The 23,651-nt window shown below is 44.5% G+C and overlaps 1 protein-coding gene across 4 annotated transcripts in view; it reads left to right on the top strand.

The window, feature by feature from the left end:
• Positions 1–1,342: 1,342 nt before the first annotated feature.
• Positions 1,343–23,651, top strand: part of LOC310824269 (ARF GTPase-activating protein GIT1-like) — a 39,370-nt gene continuing 17,061 nt past the window's right edge. For 2 of the 4 annotated variants that reach the window (XM_083697124.1, XM_083697126.1), the window contains exons 1-16: positions 1,344–1,513; positions 3,733–3,866; positions 4,126–4,238; positions 4,647–4,752; positions 5,069–5,155; positions 5,262–5,392; positions 5,561–5,655; positions 6,404–6,446; positions 8,381–8,407; positions 8,844–8,892; positions 9,192–9,264; positions 12,768–12,865; positions 13,946–14,057; positions 16,821–16,948; positions 17,159–17,302; positions 19,001–19,303. In XM_083697124.1, the coding sequence (XP_083553250.1) occupies positions 1,462–1,513; positions 3,733–3,866; positions 4,126–4,238; positions 4,647–4,752; positions 5,069–5,155; positions 5,262–5,392; positions 5,561–5,655; positions 6,404–6,446; positions 8,381–8,407; positions 8,844–8,892; positions 9,192–9,264; positions 12,768–12,865; positions 13,946–14,057; positions 16,821–16,948; positions 17,159–17,302; positions 19,001–19,303 (1,695 nt within the window). In that variant the 5' untranslated portion in view covers positions 1,344–1,461. Of the gene's footprint in view, positions 1,514–3,732; positions 3,867–4,125; positions 4,239–4,646; positions 4,753–5,068; positions 5,156–5,261; positions 5,393–5,560; positions 5,656–6,403; positions 6,447–8,380; positions 8,408–8,843; positions 8,893–9,191; positions 9,265–12,767; positions 12,866–13,945; positions 14,058–16,820; positions 16,949–17,158; positions 17,303–19,000; positions 19,304–23,651 lie in introns of all 4 variants that reach the window. The other 2 variants (XM_083697127.1, XM_083697125.1) reach the window with 2 other exon arrangements.

The raw sequence follows: 23,651 nt of genomic DNA, 5'->3' as shown, positions 1-23,651 counted from the left end.
CTATTAAAAAAAACATCTATATAGTTCAGGCTAGTGATGGGCAAATGAAGCTTTTGTGAAGCACTGAACCACTTGAGCCAATTGTTTCGAAAATGGGTTCATTACTCGAAGCTTCAGTTACAGTGACCTCTCCTGGCGAAGTGCAAGGCTGCAGTCAAATTAGGCAGGCTAGTTGGTGGACAGGAGGCTTTTAATTACACGCACGCACGCACGAACACACACACACACACACACACCTCAATGAGCAGTGTTGGAGAAACTACTTTACTTTTGTAGAAAAGATCTTTTGTTCTGAAGCATCTTTGCTTTGATCACCCTTGGATTGAAAGTATCTCTGTGTATCTCGACCCTGTGAAAGGCCCGTTAGCAACTCCGCCAAGGGAGTTACCTCTCTTGGTGTTGTGGCTAGCGCGGCCGGTTTGTAAGCGAAAGATTGCGAGTTCGATACCCGCTTAAGGCAAGCTGCTCTATCCCGCCGTTCGCTACTTTGATGAAATTCTTTGATGCACACACACACTAAGACTGAATATCATGTTCTATTTACAAATAAAGATTGATGAATGTGTGTATTGTGTTATTGAGGAGAGAGTGCTGGGGAAAATATGGCATAGGTTGGGTGTGTTTGTGTAACTATGGCAGGGGGTGATTATGTGGGATGGGGAACACTCAAAGATTACAAGAAGAACACTCAGAGAATACAAACGCAATACCAACAACTCAACAGCAACAATGCACCTACTATGACAATCCACAAATTGTGCATTGTTTAGAGCGGTTATAAAGTGTTGAGGCACTCAAATTCAAAACTGTCGCAACCTGTCACCTGTCAGAATCGAGACGAGGCAGTGCCAGTGAATCACCTGATTGGACCGCGAACCAGTCAGGTGATTCATTCAGGCAACGAAGCAGTTGCTGCTTCGGACGTCATATGTCACGTGATTTTTTTCGCACCAAAGCAAGCTTTGAAGCAGTGGTTCGATGGAATTGTTGTTCAGTGTTTGAAGCACGTATCGAAGCTTCAGTGTCACACTGCCATCACTAGTTCAGGCTACAACTTTGCTGTTTTGCTATCCACCTGTCAATTGCAACATGAAGAAGCCATTTTTGAAATACTAGTTATTTTTCAAGCCAAACCTGCTTCATCCATATGCTATCAGGATTAGTCAGTGACTTCACCACCGTATGCTGTACAGAGCTTGCAAAACAATGTTTATACAACAAATAAACATAACCAGATCTAAACGACAGAGGCTACCGGTTGGCCAATATGGAATGTTGACGAGCAACCAAGCTTTCCCAGTTTCTGTTCCCATTGTCCCAAAAGAGGGTGGCTGAGGGCCGGGAGAGTCGCAGGCTTCCGGGGAGGCATCGCGAAACAGCAAACGTCGGGCTTCGGAAGGGCGAACGTCCATCATCAGACACAATTCGGATACAGCCACTGTTCCCGTGGAACGTTGTAAAATGTCAAGAAAGGTCCAGAGAACCGAGGTGTGCGCCGACTGCAGCGCACCGGGTAAGATGGAAAAATATGAAACAATACGTTGTAAATATGTGAGAGATGGGATAGCGAGATTGAGATGGGAGGCCTGTGGCTGTGTCTGCTATACTGTCAGTGGGATCAGCGGAGTAGGAAAACGGCCCGGGTTGTTAGGCAATGATCAGGCCCATAATAAAGAGTTTGAAATAGGCGTGATGTCGCATGCTGATAAATAAAGTCTGGTTCAGGAATCACACAATTTGAATACGTAGCCGTTATAGTTGCGAGAGGGAGAATTTGAGTATGACAGATTTGTTTCGCCCGCCCTTATGCCGAGGCATCGAGCTAGTTTGTTTTGATTTCGTGACTGGACACAGGCTAGCTAGGTAGCTGTCTAGCTAACAATGTCAGTTCGCAACATTAACCTTATAGCATTTCTAGCAAACTAAAGTTCATTCAGTGGATGATGCAATGAATTTGCTATTCAGCCTTGTTAGTTAACATTTTAATTTAAATGTGTTTGCTAGATTGCTAGCTAACGTGTGCTGAAGCCTGAAGTGGATGTAGCGTAGTTAGCTGGAACCCCCCCCAGAGGACACAATTTCAGTGAGTTGTGGTGGCGAATTATACACATGCGAACTCTCAGGTCTTTCAGGGAGTGATGCGGCTGCGACGTTCGTTCGTGGATGGGAGAGAAGTCATCGCACTGGCTAGTGAGGGGGGGTGAATGTCCTTCTTGTAGACAGATACGGCGACAAAATTAAGTTTGGTGACGTTTATCGGTAGGGATTATACAGTCAAGATTATTCATACAAATAATTAATGTATGCTGGTATAGCCTAAGATTACAATTTTATGACATCTATTGGGCCTGCAGTGAATAGCCTACCATGAAGGCCCTGATCGCATGCATCTGCAAAATTGGCCTTTGTTTGTCTAAGTCGTTCTTGTTATGGTCCTTTATTAAGGGAAGCAATATTGCTTGGATGGATAATGGTATGGTTGTGGGCAGCAACATAATGTACTCAATAAGAGGCCCTGTGTAATGAGACATAGAACGAGAACACGCTGTGTCTGTGTCTGTGTGTGTATACACATGCCGTAACACCATTATTATTATTTATTTTTTACATCGGCCTTTATTAAGTGACAGCAGTTATTTAATTCAACTTGAAAACTGATTTCTTGGTTGTGGAAGATTGATTGCATAGCCTATTGATCTAATGATGCTGATGTTGCAGATATGTCTGCTCAGCCACCCATCCGTAAATCCATTGGATTGTAGAGCTTTTATAGAGCTTTGAGCTGGCAGCCTAGCATAGCACGTTAGCATGTTCCAAACGGCTAGTCTCATTCACTGAGAATAAGGCTGGATAGCCTAGTAAAATTCATGGGAACACTTTAGTTACGTATAAGGCACTAATTTGTATACGTGTTTAAGAAGTAGCTAATTGGGCAATTTTGGGGTATTACTTTATTGTTTATCCCCTTGTTGTGCCGTAGGCCCCTTTTTCTTTAAACCCAGACGGGGTGACTAATGCAGACACAGAAGATTGGACATTGTAATGCATGGAATATGTTGATACCATTCCTCTTTCCATTCTATGCATTACAATGAGCCCATCCTCAGATTTCTACCTCCACCAGCCTCCCCTGATATATGGTCATCTTCAGTGTAATGTATGTTTGAGCAAATTTGAACTACCTACTGTACCTATCTCTGTGTTGAGTGGACTTCAAATCCCCCTTCACACACACATTTTCCTCCATGGACAGACTTTAACATCACTAGGTAGTCTCTAGCCATCCGTAGCAGCTAATGTGGTGCAGTACACACGTGATTTGATACCATTCCTCATTCCGTTCCATACATTACAATGAGCCGGTTCTCTGATGTCTACCTCCACCAGCCTCCTCTGAGTTACATAGAGGTCTGTGGCTCTGGCTTATTTAGTAGGCTTATAAGAATGGGTGGAATTTTGGTGCATCATGGTAGTTATGCAACTTATAAGAACTCTTTATGGGGGTGCTGCAGTAAACCCCATTGTTTTAGACAAACTGTTCATAAGTGCTCCTCCCACAGTAGGCTATTTGATCCTCATGGTTGCTGTCAACAATCATCAACAACAACAACATTGGTCAAAGATCAAATGTCAACATTTACTGTCAAAAGCATTAGCCTAAGTTATAGCCTATATGCTATTGCTGTAACTCTTCTTGTTTTTCTGAAATTCTCTCTCTCTCTGTGTTTTCAGATCCGGGTTGGACCAGCATTAACAGGGGGGTTCTGATCTGTGACGAGTGCTGCTCTGTCCATCGCAGTCTGGGACGCCACATCTCCATCGTCAAGCACCTGCGGCACAGTGGCTGGCCCCCTGCACTGCTGCAGGTACCAGGGCAGTGGCAGAGCTGGGGAGGGCTCGGGGCTGGGGTGGTATTGCTGCAGGTACCGGGGCTGGGGCAGGGCTAGGGGCTGGGGTGGTATTGCTGCAGGTACTGGGGCAGGGCTAGGGAGGGCTCGGGGCTGGGGTGGCACTAGTGGTACCAAAGGGGGGGGGGGTTATAATGTGCCCGTCCTCTAATTTCTACCTCCACCAGCCTCCCCTGATTTACCTATACTGTATCTGATGCCGGTGGTGTGGTTTCAGATGGTGCAGACCCTGGTCAGCAATGGTGCCAACTCTATATGGGAGCATTCCCTACTCGACCCAGCCCAGGTTCAGAGTGGGCGCAGGAAACCAAACCCACAGGACAATGTCCAGTAAGTGTAAAAAAACAAAAACATTGTAGAGCCTAACTCCCACTTCCTCTTTGAGGTGGCTCACTGTTATGAAAATCGGCCCGGTTGCACCTAACTACTAACGAGTCACTTCTGTTTTGGTGTGAATGGATCACTGGAAGTGGAGGCTGGTGGGAGGTAGATATTGTAGGACAGGCTCATTGAAATGCTTAGAACACGGTGTGTTTGATACCATTCCTCATTCCATTCCATGTATTACTATGAACCTGTCCTCCAATTTCTACCTCCACCAGCCTCCCCTTGATGGATAAGTATTACTATGGCCAAAAATCCCTCAAGGCCATCAGAAGCCTATTTTTATCACGCGTATGTAGGTTCTGTGACTTGTTCTTTGACCCCCCCCCCCCTTCATTGTCTTGTCGTGCCCAGCCCGACCAAGTCAGAGTTCATCAGCGCCAAGTACCAGATATTAGCCTTCGTACACAAGCTGCCGTGCCGCGACAACGACGGTATCACCACCAAGGACCTCAGCAAGGTGAGGACATGCCCACAGGGGGGGGTGCATAGGTCGGAGATCAAGAGGTCAAGGTTAATCTAGAAAGCTTCTGAACGAGGACAGGCAGGAGGAACAGGACAATGTTCTAGAATGAGATGCAGCCCAGCAGGTCATGCTGGTGGTCCCACTGAGCCTCTCCCCTTCTCACTGCCTCAGCCTACCCAGCAGGAAGTCCCTTTATGGAAGTATTATTGGGTCCCTACTGCTCTAGCGGCCGAACTGAACTAATGAGGAGATTTACCTCTCTGTCTTTCTTTTCTACTCTCTCTCTCTCTCTCTCTCTCTCTCTCTCCAGCAACTGCACTCGAGTGTGAGGACAGGGAGTCTGGAGACGTGTCTACGGCTGCTGTCCCTCGGAGGCCAGGCCAACTTCTTCCACCCCGTGAGACCCCCCCCCACACATACACACACACACACACACACACACACACACGCGCATCTTCTATCACTACTACTCTATCACCAAAAACAATCTCCCCCCCCCCCAGGAGAAGGGCACCACTCCCCTCCATGTAGCGGCCAAGGCAGGCCAGGTTCTGCAGGCAGAGCTGCTGGTTGTCTACGGGGCAGACCCTGGGGCCCCAGACATCAATGGACGCACACCCATGGACTATGCCAGGTACTGCATACCACCAGGGGAGGCTGGTGGAGGTAGAAATCGGAGGCCGGGCTTATTGATGGGAATGGAACGGAATGAGGAATGGTATCAAATGTGTGTGTGTGTGTGTGTGTGTGTGTGTGTGTGTGTGTGTGTGTGTGGGGGGGGGGGGGGGGGGTGCTGTGGCAGGCAAGTGGGCCAGGTGGAGCTTGCAGAGCGGTTGGTGGAGTGTCAGTACGAGCTCACAGACAGGCTGGCCTTCTACCTGTGTGGTCGACGTCCTGGTGGGTACTCTCTCTATGTTCTCTATGTCAGGGGAGGCTGGTAGAGGTACAAATCAAAGGACGGGCTCATTGTAATGCATGGAACGGAATGAGGAATGGTATCAAACACATGTGAGCTGTGTCTATATCTATGTCTTGACCATGGCCTTGGTGAGCATAATGTGGAGGAGCGATATGTGATTATAGACACAAAGAAAATCAATCAATGTCAAGAAAAGAACAACAAAATATAGATTCACACTGGTTTATGCTCCCAAAAACTGCTCTGTTTCATCATTATTCGATAAGGACAATGTTTTGACCCTGGCTAGGTCTTTGTATGGGAGAATTATTTGTACACTTTTGTACAGATTGATATGGTATGCATCTTACTGCATAACAGGAAAAGGCTTAAATGGCCATGCTTCAATCAGCCAATGGTTGTAGACACCAGTGATTCTGATTCAGAAAACTTTGTTGTCCTTTAAATGTTAATTTAGACAGAAAATTGTCTTTGACATACTGTAGGCTCAGTTCCTTATAAAGAACACAAACACATGAACACAATACTGTAACACATACATAAAGAGAAGGTCAGTAGTCAAATATCTACTAAGCAATATTGAAGTGCAGTGACTTGTGCAAAAAGTGTTTATTTAGGATTATTGTGAATGAAGGATTTTTTTTGTGGGGGGCAGAGGAACTTTATGAATGATGAACCTTATGATTTATGAGTGATTAATTATTGTTTATTCTACCCCCTCTTCAGATCACAAGAATGGCCATTACATTATCCCCCAGATGGCGGACAGGTAAGGATTGCGAGTGTGTCCGTGTGCATACGTGCGTTATGTCTTTGGCTTCACGTAGGTCATGAGCAATACCATTGAGATTGTATTGAGTCTACAATACAATATTTATGTTTTTGTTGTGTGGTGGAGGCATGAGTGAAATGGGTTGATGGTGCACTTCAGTGTTTTGACCAATAGGTGGTGCCATGTCAGGCTGTAACTTCCGAGAGAAAGAGACTAGTTACACTCTCCCTCCTTGACTGGCCCGCTTATGCAGCTGACCGGCTGGCATGTCTGTGGTCCAGTTCCTTATCCCTTTCCCCAAGTGTGCACTCGTTCACTCCGAAGTGTGCACTCATTAATTGCCATTATGGATTTAAAAAAAACAATGGACTGGGTTAGAAGACATGGTGGAACCTCCATGGGCCTCTAGCCTCACCAAAGTTTACACCAATCCAATGCTTTTTGATAGGTGAAGAAGAGTGAACAAGTGCACACTTGGATGTGGAGAATGGATGTACTGTTCTTTACTTTGACACTTGTGTTCACCTAAGTGTTTGATATACACTCACCGGCCACTTTATTAGGTACACCTTGCTAGTACCGGGTTGGACCCCCTTTTACCTTCAGAACTGCCTTAATTCTTTGTGGCATAGATTCAACAAGGTGCTGGAAACATTCCTCAGAGATTTTGGTCCATATTGATTCCACCACATCCCAGAGGTGCTCTATTGCATTGAGATCTGGTGACTGTGGAGGCCATTGGAGTACAGTGAACTCATTGTCATGTTTGAGATGATGTGAGCTTTGTGACGTGGCACGTTATCCTGCTGGAAGTAGCCATCAGAAGATTGGTACACTGTGGTCATAAAGGGATGGATATGGTCAGCAACATTACTCAGGTAGGCTGTGGCGTTTAAACAATGCTCAATTGGTACTAAGGGGCCCAAAGTGTGCCAAGAAAATATCCCCCACATCATTACACCACCACCACCAGCCTGAACCGTTGATACAAGGCAGGATGGATCCATGCTTTCATGTTGTTTACGCCAAATTCTGACCCTACCATCTGAATGTCGCAGCAGAAATTGAGTCGTCAGACCAGGCAACGTTTTTCCAATCTTCTATTGTCCAATTTTGGTGAGCCCGTGCGAATTGTAGACTCAGTTTCCTGTTCTTAGCTGACAGGAGTGGCACCTGGTGTGGTCTTCTGCTGCTGTAGCCCATCTGCTTCAAGGTTCGACATGTTGTGCGTTCAGAGATGGTCTTCTGCATACCTTGGTTGTAACAAGTGATTATTTGAGTTACTATTGCCTTTCTATCATCTCAAACCAGTCTGGCCATTCTCCTCTGACCTCTGGCATCAACAAGGCATTTTCGCCCAGAGAACTGCCGCTCACTGGATATTTTCTCTTTTTCGGACCATTCTCTGTAAACCTTAGAGATGGTTGTGCGTGAAAATCCCAGTAGATCAGCAGTTTCTGAAATACTCAGACCAGCCCGTCTGGCACCAACAACCATGCCACGTTCAAAGTCACTTAAATCACCTTTCTTCCCCATTCTGATGCTTGGTTTGAACTTCAGCAGGTCGTCTTGACCATGTCTACATGCCTAAATGCATTGAGTTGCTACCATGTGATTGGCTGATTAGATATTTGCGTTAACGAGCAGTTGAACAGGTGTACCTAATAAAGTGTCCGGTGAGTGTATATCGTAAGTCATATCACTGTCGCAAAATTAGCGCAACATGGTGTTTTTTCTATATTGTGCAGCCCTTATGTATACAGCACACTCTTACTGGACTATACTCTGAGAGATGGGTATTCTTATAATCTGTTGATGGGTCTACCTCCCCCTCTTTCTTTCTCTCTTTCTTATCTTTTTCTCTCTCTCTTTCTCTCTCTCTCGCTCACTCGTTTTCTGTTCTCTCCATTTTGCTGCGCATGTGGAGACAGAGCTCGCCCTAAGTGCCCGACTCAGAGGTATCGCCCCCTTTCGTCTCCTTCTACCTTTTTCTCAACATCATCCTCCTCTTTCCTCTCCTTCTTATTCTCTTGTGTTTATGACGAGCATAACTAAGTCCTTGTAAAAATGTAAGAAACCAAGGTACAACGTGAACATTTAAGTATTTGAAACCCTACCTACCGTCTATGGTTAGTAGCTGTTATCATACTCACTTCAATACACACCACACAACATAGAATAGGTCAAAGTCATCTGGTATTGAACCGGCAACCTTATCTGCCCCTCTCCGCACCACTCTCATACCATCCCCCTATCCTGAACAAAACCCTGTTTCAACTCCTCCTCCTCCTCATCCCTCCCTCCCTCCCTCTCTCTCTCTCTCTCTCTCTCTCTCTCGGTGTGGGTGTGGTGGTTTAACTGTGCTGTTGTGTTTGTGTGTGTGTCTCAACGTAGTCTGGACCTGTCAGAACTGGCCAACGCAGCCAAGAAGAAACTCCAAGCGGTGAGTCACAACGCAAGACATGATTTACTAAGAGCTCCTCTGATTTCTACCTCCAAAAGTCTCCACTGATATACACAGTAATCTCATAGTCAAGAGAAGCTAAGTGACTCTAGCCTGGCTACAGCTTGATTGTTTCACTGTGGCCCAGGCGACAGGGTGCAATATTGACCTAATTCTGTGTTTGTGTATTGTCTTTTCTTTTTCCTCTCCCTCGCTGGTATTTACATGTGTGTGTGTGTGGGTGTATATACTGTGTCTGCATCCCATATGTTTCATGTGCGTGCATGTATGCACTACAGCTGAATAACCGGCTGTTTGAAGAGCTCTCCATGGACGTGTATGACGAGGTGGACCGCAGGGAGAACGATGCAGGTTAGATCTTCTCCCTTTCTTCTTCTTCTCCTCCTCCTCCTCCTCCGCCTTCTTCTTCTTCTTCACCTGCTTCTTCTTAACCTTCTCCTTCTCCTCCTCCTCAGAGATACCGGCCTCTGTCTTGCCCAGTTTTCCTTGTACTAGGTCTTGCTCAGGTTATCCCCTATTTCAGAACCCTTGGTGACGCTACACCACCAATATCCGCCCTGGATCCACTTTCAACCTATTTTTCAAAATCCTTGCAGTAACATAGGCCTTGCCATGAGGAACAACCAAAGCAGAGCAACAACTCAAACTTCAGCCTTTTCGTTACTGACTATTGGATTATGGTTCCAAACCTTAACCCATCGGGGTAAGAGGGCATAGAGACGCAGTTCAAGGCTCTCCTGAGACGAGTGACTATGGGAAATGTTAAGAGAAAGTATACTTCCCCCTCTCGGATCCTATTTCTAAAACCAGATAGAGCTATAGGTATGAGACCTTCATATTTTGACCTGGCTTTTCAGTCCTTCTACGGTCAGTAGGCAGACTCAGCAGTACTGGATAATATAATTGTATCTATCATCCCTCAAGCATGGATAAGCTACACACAGTGGTAAAGAAACCAGACCTTCACACCACCTACTGCCTTTTGTGAATTTGCCTATTTATGACAATTCCCTTTTATTTCACACACAAACCAACAAGTTACACTATGAACACAATTTCCTTTCCTTTGGATAATAGTTGCTGCTGTGCTAGGTGATCGGTGACTAGTTTGTCCCTATGACAGTTGAGTATAAGATCTGCAGCAACCTTTCATACAATTTAGATCTGTAATTATCTCTCCTTGTAGAACAAAAATGTATATATTCTCTGGAGTAAGACTGAGAGCGCGTCCGTGGAAGAAAGAGAACTATTATCTCTCTGCTCCACGTTTTATACTTTTACAGCCTGTGACATGTACATTCCTTTGACTCCAAAGCATAAGTGTTTTTTCTTCAATTCCTCTACAGTCGTTTCTAATGTTCAGTCCTTCCTCAAGGTTCGTTGAATCAATCAAGTTTATTTGTATAGCACATTTTACACAGACAAATGTTGCAATGTGCTTCACAACAAAAATAATACTAAGCAATAAATACAATAAAAACAATATTAAGTGCTAGAATTTATAGAATGGCAAATGATATATCTAGGTTCTGGGCTACGGTAGTTTGTTACTAAGACTTCAGCAATATCAGTATCACGCGATAGAACTAAATCCAGAGTATGATGATGGCAGTGGGTAGGTTCAGTTACATGTTGGAAAAAAAAAAAAAAACCTTGTCAATTAGTGCTAAGAAAGCTTTTCTGAGTTGTTAAATAGTTGTGTAATTTCTTCCACAGCAACACAATAGTTTTCAATGAGATGAAATAATGAGATCTGAAGGTCGACGTCTTTTGGAGAGGGTACTTTATTCGTTGTTACAAAGAAATGATGTTTCAGGCTAGCATGTTCTCTCTCTCTCTCTCTCTCTCTCTCTGGGATTCTCATCTCCCAGAGAATATATAGACTTGTAATGGAATTTGGCCTTGGATGCTACAGGTCCTAGGCCGCCCTTTCCCTAGCATCTGGTGTCATGTCTCTGCCTTGTGTACTGGATACGAATGATGTTTTACTCTGTGAAAGGTGAGAGGCCCATAGAATTTTGTACAATTCCAATGGGTCAGCATTATCATCTATATGCATGTTGAAATCTCAGAATATCACAATCTTATCAGCCTGAATTACCAGATCAGACAGGAACTCCGCAAATTCATTAAGGAATGTTCAGTACGACCCAGAGGGTCTATACAGAGTAATCAGAGGGAGCGACTGCGGAGTGAGTACCGTGCTATAGTAATGCGTAACGAGTAACGAGTCCTGCTGCAAAAACTTAATTACTAGAACCTCAAAAGTTGAGAACACCATCACCGTTTTAGGCGTAAGACCGAGATGTGTGTCATAGATCATAGCGACCCCGGGACATGGCTGTTAATAAATCCAGGAGGAGAGGCTTCATTTAACTGAATATACTCATCTGTTTTAAGACAAGTTTCAGTTCGTCCTATCACATCTAATTTATGGTCTGTAATAAGCAAATTAACTAGAATAGCCTTAGAAGTAAGCGATCTAATGTTTAGTATGCCCAGTTTAAGCTGGGTGTTGGAAAGAGAGACAGAGTGCAGTTTACTCAACAGAGGGGCACATTTCTATACCCACCAGGTTACTAGGACAAGGATCTGATTGTCTATTTAGCTTAGTTATACCAGATGCATGACGGGGACAGAAACAGTCTCAATATGATGAGCTAAAATACCCAAACTGTGTGTACTAATACTGTTGGCAGACTCCTCTGAACTAGAAGACTTGGGGTTAAAAGTCTGCTGCCTGGTGTGTGCCCTAGAATATCATCGTTGATTAGACTGACGCAAGCTATCATCTATGTTCCTAGACAAGAGATGAGCCATCACTCTAACAAGCCAGACTTACCCCAGAACGTGGACCAGTTGTCAATAAACCCTACACCTTGTGTCGCGCAACATTTAGCCAGCCAGCTATTGAGAGACGCAAGTCTGCTGTAAATCTCGTCGCTCCCCCTAGCTGGGAGGGGACCAGAGACAATTGCTCGATGCCGACTAATTTTTTTTAGCGAGATCACAGGCTGTAGCAATGTTGCTTTTAGTTACCTCTGACTGCTTCATTCTAACATCATTGGAGCCGACGTGAATAACAATGTCCCTATACTGCTTAAGCTCCCAAGTTTTGTAAGATGTCAGCACTTTCAGATTAGCTGCTGTCGGTAGCCCTGGCCCCCGGTAAACAATGTACAGTAGCTGGTGACGATAATGTAATATTATGAGTTATGTAGTCGCCAATGACTAACGTTTGATTTGTAGGAAAGCTGCGATCTCGAGGAGACACAGACACCTGACGTGCTTGTGTGCCACTGTTGAGAACGAGAACTAGAGAACGTAGATATAACGTTCAATTCAAAATGTTTGTTGAAAGCTGTAAAATAGCACGCACGAGACGGTCAGAGCGGAGGTTATGGGGCCCCTCCGTCTCCACAGAGCTTGCTTCATTCCCTGCACATGTTAGTCATAGAATCTGTTTGGACCTGTTGCAGGGAGGCTCCAAACTATACTCAGAGACTGGAAAATATCATGTTATAAACATTGTCTGTAGAAGGATACTGGCCTGGGAAAGGAGTAAAACGAGAGAGGGAGAGCGAGTTGGCCAGGAAGTGGCTCAGGAATTCTTGAGTTTCTCTCTCCTCTTAGCGGTCAGAGCAGTAGCAATCTGCGTAGTCTGACTGAGACTGCAGATAAGCAAAACTGGGTGAGGCAAACGCACGCACGTGCGGCACTGGAGGGAATCCACACAGTTTTGAGCATAGCAGGCTAGTGTGGGAGGTAGGGTGTGGAGCTGTGTGTACCTCCAGCTGAAATGACCTTACACACACGTATAAAATGTATCTTTCTTTCTCTTCTCTCTCTCCCAGTGTGGCTGACAACTCAAAACCACAGTACTCTGGTGACAGAGCGCAGTGCGGTGCCTTTCTTGCCTGTGAACCCGGAATACTCCGCTACACGAAACCAGGTAATACACAGCATCACCCACCAGGGGCCCCATTTATTAAATGTATTTTGTTTTTAAACTAAGGCCCCAGCCACACCAAACTATACTATCCGTTCATTACAGATTTAGCCAATGGTTTCTCTATGGGAGTCATCCGCTGACGGACAACAGAGATGACAAGGGTTCGTCCGTGTCCTTTTTGTATGTTTTGGCAGTTTTTTTTATGGACAAAAAAGTTCTAAGGAGTTGAACTTTCCACAGTCCATTTGTTCCGTTTAACCAATTAGAAACAAGGTTTCTTATTGAGTTGCTGGGTTGCGTTGTTCAGTTGCTAGGTTGGGGGGGGGGGAGAGAGAGGGGTGCGGGAGAGAGAGGGGTGCGGGGGGGGGGGGGGGGAGAGAGAGAGGGGGGAGAGGGGATAGAGAACATCTTCAACATCTTGCCTGTGTAGGAATATACTTTTTCACTCTAAATAAATAATGTGATACAGACACCAGTGTTACATTTATTGGGATAAATCAAATTAATAATTTATTATCGTTCATTCAATACTCAATCAATGTTGAAGTGAAATGCAGGGGGAAAAAAAAACTGGAAGCCACAGCTTCCAACGACTCTGACGAAAACTTGAACATTCATTTGTTATATACTGAAAAGACCTTCTAAAACATTTGCGTGGAGAGGACAGGTAACTCGTCCTGTGACACTTGTATCTCACCCCGGGGCCATCGTCTAAATTCCCCACCTATCTCAAAACATAGCTCCTGACACACAAGGCTCTTCTACTTAATAACACATTACACAGCCAGTATTAGTTGTTCCTGAGCATGAGGGACATAACTGTGTTATGCGTTTAAACCTTCTGTTACATACATTTTAAAACATAGTTGGTAACAACAAAGTGTAAGACATAGTATGAATGGAAGTTCAATAAGAGGTCAAGACAGACATCCATTCACAGGACCAATTCCTGTGATTCAGATTCCTTCACCTGTGTACACTTAGGTCAATACGCTGAAAGCTAAAGCTTATGCCCCCCCCCCACCACCACACACACACACACACAAACACACTTTTTCTGTCTTTTTCTCTCTCTCTCAGGGTCGACAGAAGTTGGCGCGTTTCAATGCTCGTGAGTTCGCTACACTGATCATCGACATCCTGAGTGACGCCAAGAGGAGACAACAGGGGAAAGGCCTGAGCAGCCCGACTGGTGAGAGGAGAGGGGGAGGGGGGGAGGGAGGAGAGAGGAGAGAGGAGACGGGAGGAGACAACAGGGGAAAGACCTGAGCAGCCTGACTGGTGAGAGGAGGGAGGGGGGAGGAGACAGGAGACAACAAGGGAAAGGCCTGAGCAGCCCGACTGAGGAGGTGAGAGGGGGGAGGGGAGAGAGGGAGAGGAGTGTACTGTGTTGTCTTGTCTTGGACTGTGTTGTCTGGTCTTGTATAGGGCTGGGTTAAAAAAAAAAAAAAGATTTTCCAATTAAAATCGATCTTCATTTGAATTATCTGATATTGATTCATAAAATCCCGAGATCGATCTTTTAATATATGCCTTTTCCCGTGGATGCTTGAACACGTTAGTCTCGCGTGGCCAGATCTCGCGCAACGAGATCTCTCGTTGATTCAAAATACATGGTGGGAGCTGCTCCACTGAAGGCACCGCCGCCAAGCCTAAAGGCAGATGTCTGGTTGCATTTCGGATTTAAAAACCATGAAGACAGAGATGAGCTGGACAAAAGCAAAGCCATATGTAAGATGTGCAAAATGGAGGTGAAATATTGTGGAAATACCACACATCTCCGAAACCATTTAACGAGCTAGCATCACGCAATCTGCAAAAACGTCCGATCCGAAACAAACCTCACTGGAGAAGGCATTTGTGTTGTTACCATCCATTCTCTGCGTGCCCCAAAAATAACTGAGGCTGTCATATGCAAGGATATACGCCCGTACAGCGTTGTTGAAAATGATGGCTTCCGAAGCCTCATTAATATACGACAACCATGCTACGTTTTACCAACACGCAAACAGTTGAGTGAAGTGGCAATCCCAAACCTGTATGGAGATGTGAAACATAGCGTTGCAACTTCACTTGAGTCAGCAGAGTGAGTCGCCCTAACTTGTGACAGCTGGACATTCAAGATTCAAGATCCTTTATTTGTCACGTGCATACAAGTATACAGTGAAATGCAAAAGTGACAGTGCCACAGAGGAGTGCAACAATACGTTTAAAAATAAATAGAATATAAACAGCAATGTACACCATGGAATGGCTATATACAATGGCAGGTTGACAGTACAGTTAATTACAGTGAAAGATGAGTCTGCATCCTACATCCAGGGCAACGGAGTCGTACCTAACAATCCCTAACCGAAACGATATCGAATCGGCAAATAATCAAATCGGGACCTTGTCTTGTACTGTGTTGTACTGTCTTGTACTGTACTGTGTTGTCTTGTCTTGTACTGTGTGTTGTCTTGTACTGTACTCTACTGTCTTCTCTTGTACTGTGTTTTCTTGTCTTGTGCTGTATTGTGTTGTCTTGTACTGTACTCTACTGTATTGTACTGTGTTGTCTTGTCTCGTACTGTCTTGTCTTGTACTGTGGTGTCTTGTCTTCTCTTGTGTTATGTTGTGTTACGTCCCCACATTTGTGTGCGTGTGGTGTCGTTTGTCTGTTTGTTTTTCCCTCTGTCTCTCTCCCAGGTATTGGTTCATCCCCCTGTCAATCATCGTTTCGTCCGTCACTCCCCCTGTTGCCCTTCGACCAATGGGTTCACCTGGCGGCATCCATCAACCAATTAGACCATCGTCCGTCTCCGTTTAAAAGTCCCACGCACTCTTCAGGAAGGGAGGGGTGTGGTAGCATCGGTTAGCGGTTTTTCTGTCATTTTGTATCATAGTATTCTACTGTTCTTGTAAGTGTCTGTCCTACCATTGTGTCCGCTGCCACACCTGTAGTTAGCCCCAGGGGAGGGCAAGTTAGGCAGGTAAGACGGCCATGGGCTTACACCTCCACCACGCAGGTTTGGTTTTGTTATATACATTAGGTTAGTTTCCCCAGGCGGGCGCCACCTCTTGTATTTCGGGTCTAGGGTAGGCGGGCAAGACTTAGTTAGTTAGATAGCAGACTTTTCGTAGAACAGATAGGATTAGAATATTAGCTTTGGGGTTATTTTTGTTTTCATTTATTTGGCGCCGTCTGGTGTCCTCCCCTTAGTTCCCTCTCTATGTTTCCCCCGTGTTGTCTGGTTGTTTGTTGTATGTATTACTAATAAATCTGTCTTGTTTGCATTTTACTCAGTCGTTGTGTGTGTTGCACTACCACCGCACCGGCAGTTCTCAGCAGCATATTCAGATACTGTATGTTACGTTTCTCCCCCCTTTTATATCCCTAGATGTAGTATCTTGGGGGCGGGGGGGGGGGGTTCGTAACAGTTGTGTTCTCTTGTCTTGTCTCATACTGTGTTCTCTTGTCTTGTGTTGTACTGTGTTCTCTTGTCTTCTCTTGTGTTGTGTTCTCTTGTCTTGTCTTGTCTTGTCCTGTACTGTACTGTCTTGTCTTGTCCTGTCTCGTACTTGTCTTGCCTGACCCCCCCCCCCCCGTCCTGTGTCTTGTACTGTGTTCTCTTACTGTTTGTATTGTCTTTTGCTGTGTTGTACTGTACTGTGTTCTCGTCTTGTACTGTGTTGTCTTCTCGTACTGTACTGACCCCCCCCCATCCTGTGTCTTGTACTGTGTTCTCTTGTTCTTGTTCTTTTACTGTGTTGTACTGTCTTCTCGTATTGTACTGTGTTGTGTCGTATCTGTCCCCCCTCATCCTGTGTCTTGTACTGTGTTCTCTCGTTGTCTTGTCTTTTACTGTGTTGTACTCTACTGTCTTGTCTTGTGTTGTCTTGTACTGTGTTGTCTTCTCTTGTACTTTACTGTGTTGTGTCATACCTGACCCCCCCCCCATCCTGTGTGCTGTAGACGGTCTGGACTTGGGCGACCAGGTGGATGACGACCAACACGACTACGACAGCGTAGCATCTGATGAGGACACGGACAGCGAGCTGACCACTCAGAACAACAACACCCAACACAATAACCGTGCGAAGGTGAGACGCACACACACACATTGTAGAGAGAGGGGGAGAGAGAGAGACGCAGGGGGCCGAGAGATATGGAGGGGGAGGGGGAAAGAGAGGGAGGGAGGGAGGGGGCGAGAGATATGGAGGGGGAAAGAGAGAGAGGGAGAGAGACGATGAAAATTGGGTGTCATCTCAGATCATTCCTGCGCCCGTGTGCGCATGTGTGTCTTCTGTCAGAGCATGGACTCGTCGGATGGACCAATCACCCTGCAGGAGTACCTGGAGGTGAAGAAAGCCCTGGCCTCCTCAGAGTCCAATGTCCAACAGCTGATGAAGGTCAATAATAACCTGAGTGAGGAGCTACAACGACTACAGAAAGAGGTAGAGGTGGAGGGAGGGAAAGAGAGAGATATGATGGAGAGAAGGGTTGGGCAGTATCACTTGTCATACCTTTTATACCGTCCTAACATTTTCCCAGGGTATACAGTATTACCGTGAAAAATAACAAAATTGCTCCATATATTTAATCTACGTTGAAAAACTGAATTATTTATGTGGTGATTGTTCTACTGTATGACATTTATCCTAAACAATCATTTAAACTTGACATCCCGATAACAACGTGACAAACTAAACTAAACAGTTTGATAGCATAATATGATAGCTTAATAAAAAGCTTATCGGCCATCATTTGTCTATAAAATATTGATTTAGTTATCGTTATGAGACTGTGCTCTGGGAGTCCTAATTTTGCTTACTTCTTTTTGAGCTCTCTCTTTCGGGGCCAGCTGTAAGAGAAGGCGGCGGTAATTGCACGGCAGAGTCCTAAGGCCCAGTCTGCCTATTGCCTCTGGTCCTGCACTGTGTTTGTCACCACCAGATTGAGGTTGTGGTAAAACAGTTGAGCCATGGCCAATTCAGGGCCCTGATGGCGGCTGCAATGTTAGCAGCATTGTCAGTCGTTATGGCCATGGGTTTATTTGCATCCAAGTGCTGCACGGAGTGCATCAACAGTGTTGTCCGTCGTGTGGTTTTCTGGAAAAAAGCTAGTCTGTTGGCATTATTTGGCAGTTTGATAGATAATGGAACAGAAATGTTATGACTGTATTGGGAAAAAAAACTAAAAACTTTTCAAATCCTGCGGGATACCGTATTACCGTTATACCGCCCAACCCTAATGGAGACAGAGAGATATGATGGAGAGACAGGAGACTATCTTTGCTTGTGAATGTGTTGTGGAATGTGATGTCTGTTACTAGCTGAGTAGTGGAACATTTTTTTTCTTGTTGCCTTCAATGTGAATGTCTCATCTCTGTCAGTGTGTGCTTAGAGCTGTTCTCGTACCCAAGGCAAATGATGCCATTGAGAGCAGCGTTTTGTTTTATTTGTTTTTGTTTTGTTATTCAGTGTGTGTAAATCTTTTTGTTATCTTTTACCCTGCCATATTTGGTCACTTCCTGTCTGCTGGTTGTGTCGTTCCATCGTGTTGTTGTGTTTTCTTGATGAGTGTCATGTCCCAGAATCCATGTCTTCACCTGAGATGGTGAAATAGCAGACTGCACATGCATGCACGCACACACACACATACATTGACAAGAATATACAGCAATACAGTGCCAGCCAGCGATACAAATCTCAATAAACCATGCATGTACTTATTCTACAAGCAATTTGACCTTGCCCCCCACCCCCAGTAAACCTAGCATGTTGTATGTACCTAAACCCCCTAAGTATGTACTTTGTACTTTTACTCTACAGTCTAGGGTAGTACTTTAACCCCGTATTATCCTTCCAGTAGGGGAGGTAGAACACAGCTTGTTTGACACCATTCCTCATGCCGTTCCATGCATTACAATGAGACCGTCCCCTGATTTCTACTCAACCAGCCTCCCCTGCCTTCCAGTGTAGACTTGTAGCCCTGTACCTAACACATGCTCCATGTATAGCCTTGTATACCCTCCATATCTCGTCTCTGGCTACTAGCTTAGACTCCTGTATCTGTACCTCCTGTAACCTTTGTGTGGTGTCAATGCTTTGTCTGTGACACATTTAGGTGACCCCCCCCCATCTCTACCGTAGATCTCGCGGATGCAGACCGAGAACGGTGCATTGCGTGGCAGGGGCCAGGTCGGGGGGTCTGTTGGTCTGGGAGAGGGTGGTGGTGGTGGTGGCGGCAGACCAACGCATTGGCCAGGGGGGGTGAGGGGAGGTGAGGGAGACTCCAGCCTAGCCGTGTTCTCGTACACCACACCCCCCCATCGGAGAGACAGACAGGCGTTCTCTATGTACGAGCCGGGGGCCGCCACCCCCAAGCCACACCACCACCACCAACATCCTCCGGCCCTGGACCCCCTGACAGGCCGCCTTCAGTCCCAGCCCAGTGTAAGTGACGCTACGGCCCGCCTCCTTGCCTGCCTCTCGCGTCTGTCTGTCTGTGTGTGTGTGTGTCTGTCTGACTGTGTCTGTTTCTGTCTGTCTATCTGACTGACTGTCTGGCACCTCTCTCCATCCTGCACTTTAACCTTTAACTTCTATTAGAAACCTTATAACCCACTAAACCCAGCCTCTGTTACACACACAAACACACACCAAGTATCCTTGGTGCCTAAAACGCTCTGATTTACTAACTTTCACCCTCTCACTCTTACTGACTCAATTCAATTCAATTGGCTTTATTGGCATGGGAAACAACAGTTTACATTGCCAAAGCAAGTGAAATTACAAATAAACAAAAATGAAATAACCAATAACAAATCTAAACATTACACAAAGAGTATCAAAAGAATAGTAACTAAAAGTAAATAAACGTAAAAGAATGTAAGTGTTTTTGGCATTTAAAGTGTTATATTATGGACGATTTACAGTGTTTATCAATGTGCAAATAGTTCAAGTACCATAGGAAAAATAGTTAAATAATGGTTGTATTTACAGTTGTGTTTGTGCTCCACTGGTTGCCCTTTTTCTATGGCAACAGCTCACGAATGTTGCTACTGTGATGGCACACTGTGATATCTCGCCTAGCAGATATGGGAGTTTATCCAGGTTTGATTTGTTTTCGAATTCTTTGTGGGTCTGTGTAATGTAAAAAGGGAAATATGTGTCTAATATGGTCACACATTTGGCAGGTTAGGAAGTGCAGCTCGGTTTCCACCTCATTTTGTGGACAGTGTGCACATAGCTTGTCTTGGGAGCCAGGTCTGCCTATGGTGACCTGTCTCGACAGCAAGGCTATGCTCGCTGAGTCTGTACATAGTCAAAGCTTTTCTGCCACTGTTTAGGGCTTTGTTTTTTGGTTGATTCTTTCCAATGGGTCAAGTAATTATCTTTTTGTTTTGTCATAATTTGGTTGTGTCTAATTGTGTTGCTGTTCTGGGGCTTTGTGAAAAAAGCCCCAAACCAGCTGGTTGAGGGGACTCTTCTAGGTTCAACACTCTGTAGGTGATGGCTTTGTTATGGAAGGTTTGTGAATTGCTTCCTTTTAGGTAGTTGTTTTCTGGAGTTTTATAATTAATGGATATTGTCCTAATTCTGCTCTGCGTGCATTATTTGGGGTTTTGCGTTTCACGCGGAGGATGTTTTTACAGAATTCTGCATGCAGAGTCTCAATTAACCCTAACCCTACACCGCATTGCACCAATTTATATAGCAGACCCTTGTGCCAAATTGAGTCAAAAGCTTTTTTGAAATCAACAAAGCATGAGAAGATTTTGCTTTTGTTTTGGTTTACTTGTTTGTCGATTAGGGTGTGTAGGGTAAATAAGTGGTCTGTTGTTCGGTAATTTGGTAAAAAGCCCCCCAAAAAATTCTCATTTGCTCAGGAAATTGTTTTCTCTGAGGACATGTTAGAGTCTGCTGGTTGATGATACTGCAGAAGATTTTCCTGAGGTTGCTGTTGACGCATATCCCATGGTAGTTATTGGGGTCAAATTTGTCTCTACGTTTGTGGATTGGGGTAATTAGTTCTTGGTTCCAAATATTGGGGAAGATTGAGGTTGTTGAGGATGATGGTAAAGAGTTTAAGTATAGCCAATTGGAATTTGTCGTCTGCATATTTAATCATTTAATTTAGGATGCCATCAACACCACAGGCCTTTTTGGGTTGCAGGGTTTGCATTTTATCATGTACAGTGCCTATAGAAAGTCATCATACCCTGTGAAATCTTTACCTTTTGTCACATTACACCCTGGAAATTAAAATAAATCAAATCTAACTTTTTTGAGCTGTATGTACACATTATAACCCTCATCATCAAAGTGAAAATATATATTTTTTTAAATTCTGGACAATTATTAAAAATTAATTCGTGAAATACCTGGTTTGGTTAAGTGATCAGCCCCTTAGAGTATACCATTATAAACTTGCTCAGGTGCAACCAATCAACTTCCAGATCAAACACCAGGCTAATTGCCCCCCACCTGACATCAATTGTAGTGGTTTTGATTACTTCAGAATAAAACCAGCTGTTTCTTGAGGATTCCACTACTAGAAGTGCATGGTTCTGCAAAGAATTCACCATGGTTGGAAAAGTACTTTCAAAAGGCCTCCGGGATAAAGTTGTAGGAAGGCACAAGTTAGGTGAAGGCTACAAAAAGATTTCGAAGGCTTTAGCTATCCCTCTGAGTACCGTTCAGAGCATCATTAAGAAGTGGAAGGCGTATGGCACCACCAACACCTTGCCTAGATCAGGCCGTCCGTCCAAACTGGATGACCGAGCCAGGAGGACATTGATCAGAGAAGCTACCAAGAGGCCAAAGGCAACTTTGAAGGACTTACAAGTCTTTATGGCTGGGAATGGTCTGTCTGTGCATGTGACAACAATCTCACAAGCTTTACACAAAGCTGGCCTGTATGGCAGGGTAGCAAGAAAGAAGCCTTTTCTGAAAAAGTGCCACACTCAGTCTCGTTTGTGCTATGCAAAAACACACCTGGAAGATTCTGTTGCCATGTGGAAAAAGGTTTTATGGTCAGACGAAACTAAGATTTAACTTTTTGGACTGAACTCCAAACGCTATGTTTGGCGAAAACCAAACACAGCATACCTACCCAAGCATGATGGTGGCAAGATTATGTTGTGGGGATGTTTCTCTTCAGCGGGGACTGGGCAATGGGTCAGGATTGAAGGGAAAATGGATGCTGCCAAGTACACCCAAATTCTTGAGGACAACCTGTGTCCCTCTGCTAGACAGCTGAAAATGGGCAGGTCATTCACCTTCCAACACGACAACGATCCTAAACGTACCGCAAAAAGAACAACGCAAAAGGATAGAAAGGTGAATGTCCTTGAGTGGCCAAGTCAGAGCCCTGACTTAAATCCGATAGAAAACCTGTGGATGGATTTGAAGAGAGCAGTCCATCGCCGCTCACCACGGAATTTGCCTGAACTCGAACAATTCTGCAAGGAAGAATGGGCAAATATTCTCCAATCTAGGTGTGCAAACCTAGTAGAGACATATCCAAACAGATTGATGGCTGTAATTGCAGCAAAAGGTGGCTCTACAAAGTATTAAATCAGGGGACTGATGACTTTTCCAACCCTGTTGTTCTTGTTTTTCATTTTTTATAAATTTTCTGAACTGTCGCCTTTTTTTCATTAGTTTGATGTTGTATGGCTAAATTTGTACATAAAGCTGGAAAAAGTTTTTTTTTTTTTTTTTTTTTTAATGGGTTTTGATTTCAGGCTGTACGACAAATATAGTAATTATTTCAAAGGGGTATGATGACTTTCTGTAGGCACTGTAGTTTGTTCGATGTAATTGGAGAATCCAGTGGGTTCTGGTGGTCTTTAATAACTGATTCTAAAGTTTGCAATTGATTTTGTGTTTGTTGTTTGTGCTTTGTTATAGGACCCAACAGATTGGAGAAGTGGTTTATCCATACATCTCCATTTTGGATAGATTGCTCCTCATGTTGTTTATTTAGTGTCTTCCAATTTTCCCAGAAGTGGTTAGATTCTATATATTCTTCAATTACATTGAGCTGATTTCTGGTGTGCTGCTCCTTCTTTTTTCTTAGTGTGTTTCTGTAATATTTTAGCATTTCACCATTGTGAAATAGGAGTAGTAGGTTTAGGTTTTCTGGGTCCCTGTGTTTTTGGTTGGATAGGTTTCTAAAATTCTTTCTTAGGCTTTTTTGCGTTCTTGATCAAACCATTGTCATTGTGGTTAGTTTTCTGAGGTTGTCTGCTTGAGATTTGAAGATTTGTTAGAGAAGCTGAAATGTGCAGCTTTTGCACCTTCATTATTGCAGTGGAACCTTTTGTCCAGGTTGTCTAAGAGCGATTGTATTTGTTGTTGGCTAATTGTTTTTTTGGTAGGTTTCTATACTACTTTCCTTCCATCTATAGCATTTTTTAATAGTATGCAGTTTGTTGGGTATTAATGCCCCATGATTGATTATTCTGTTCATGTAGACTGTGATTTTGCTGTGATCTGATAGGGGTGTCAGTGGACTGACTATGAACATTCTGAGAGACTCTGGGTTGAGATCGGTAATACAGTAGTCTACAGTACTGCTACCAAGGGATGAGTTGTAGGTGTCCTCTCTTAGCCTACCATTCACTATGTACAGACACAGCGTGCGACAGAGCTGCAGGAGTTGTGACCCGTTTTTGTTGGTTGTGTCATAGTTGTGTCTACGGGGGTATATGGGGGAGGGAATGTTGTCACCTACAGATCGGTGTTTGTCCCCCTGTGTGCTGAGAGTGTCAGGTTCTTGTCCAGTTCTGGCGTT

This window comes from Argentina silus (genome assembly GCF_951799395.1).
Source record: "Argentina silus genome assembly, chromosome: Y".
Taxonomy (NCBI): domain Eukaryota; kingdom Metazoa; phylum Chordata; class Actinopteri; order Argentiniformes; family Argentinidae; genus Argentina; species Argentina silus.
Note: the sequence above shows the minus strand (reverse complement) of the source record. Positions and strands in the feature narration are given on the sequence as shown.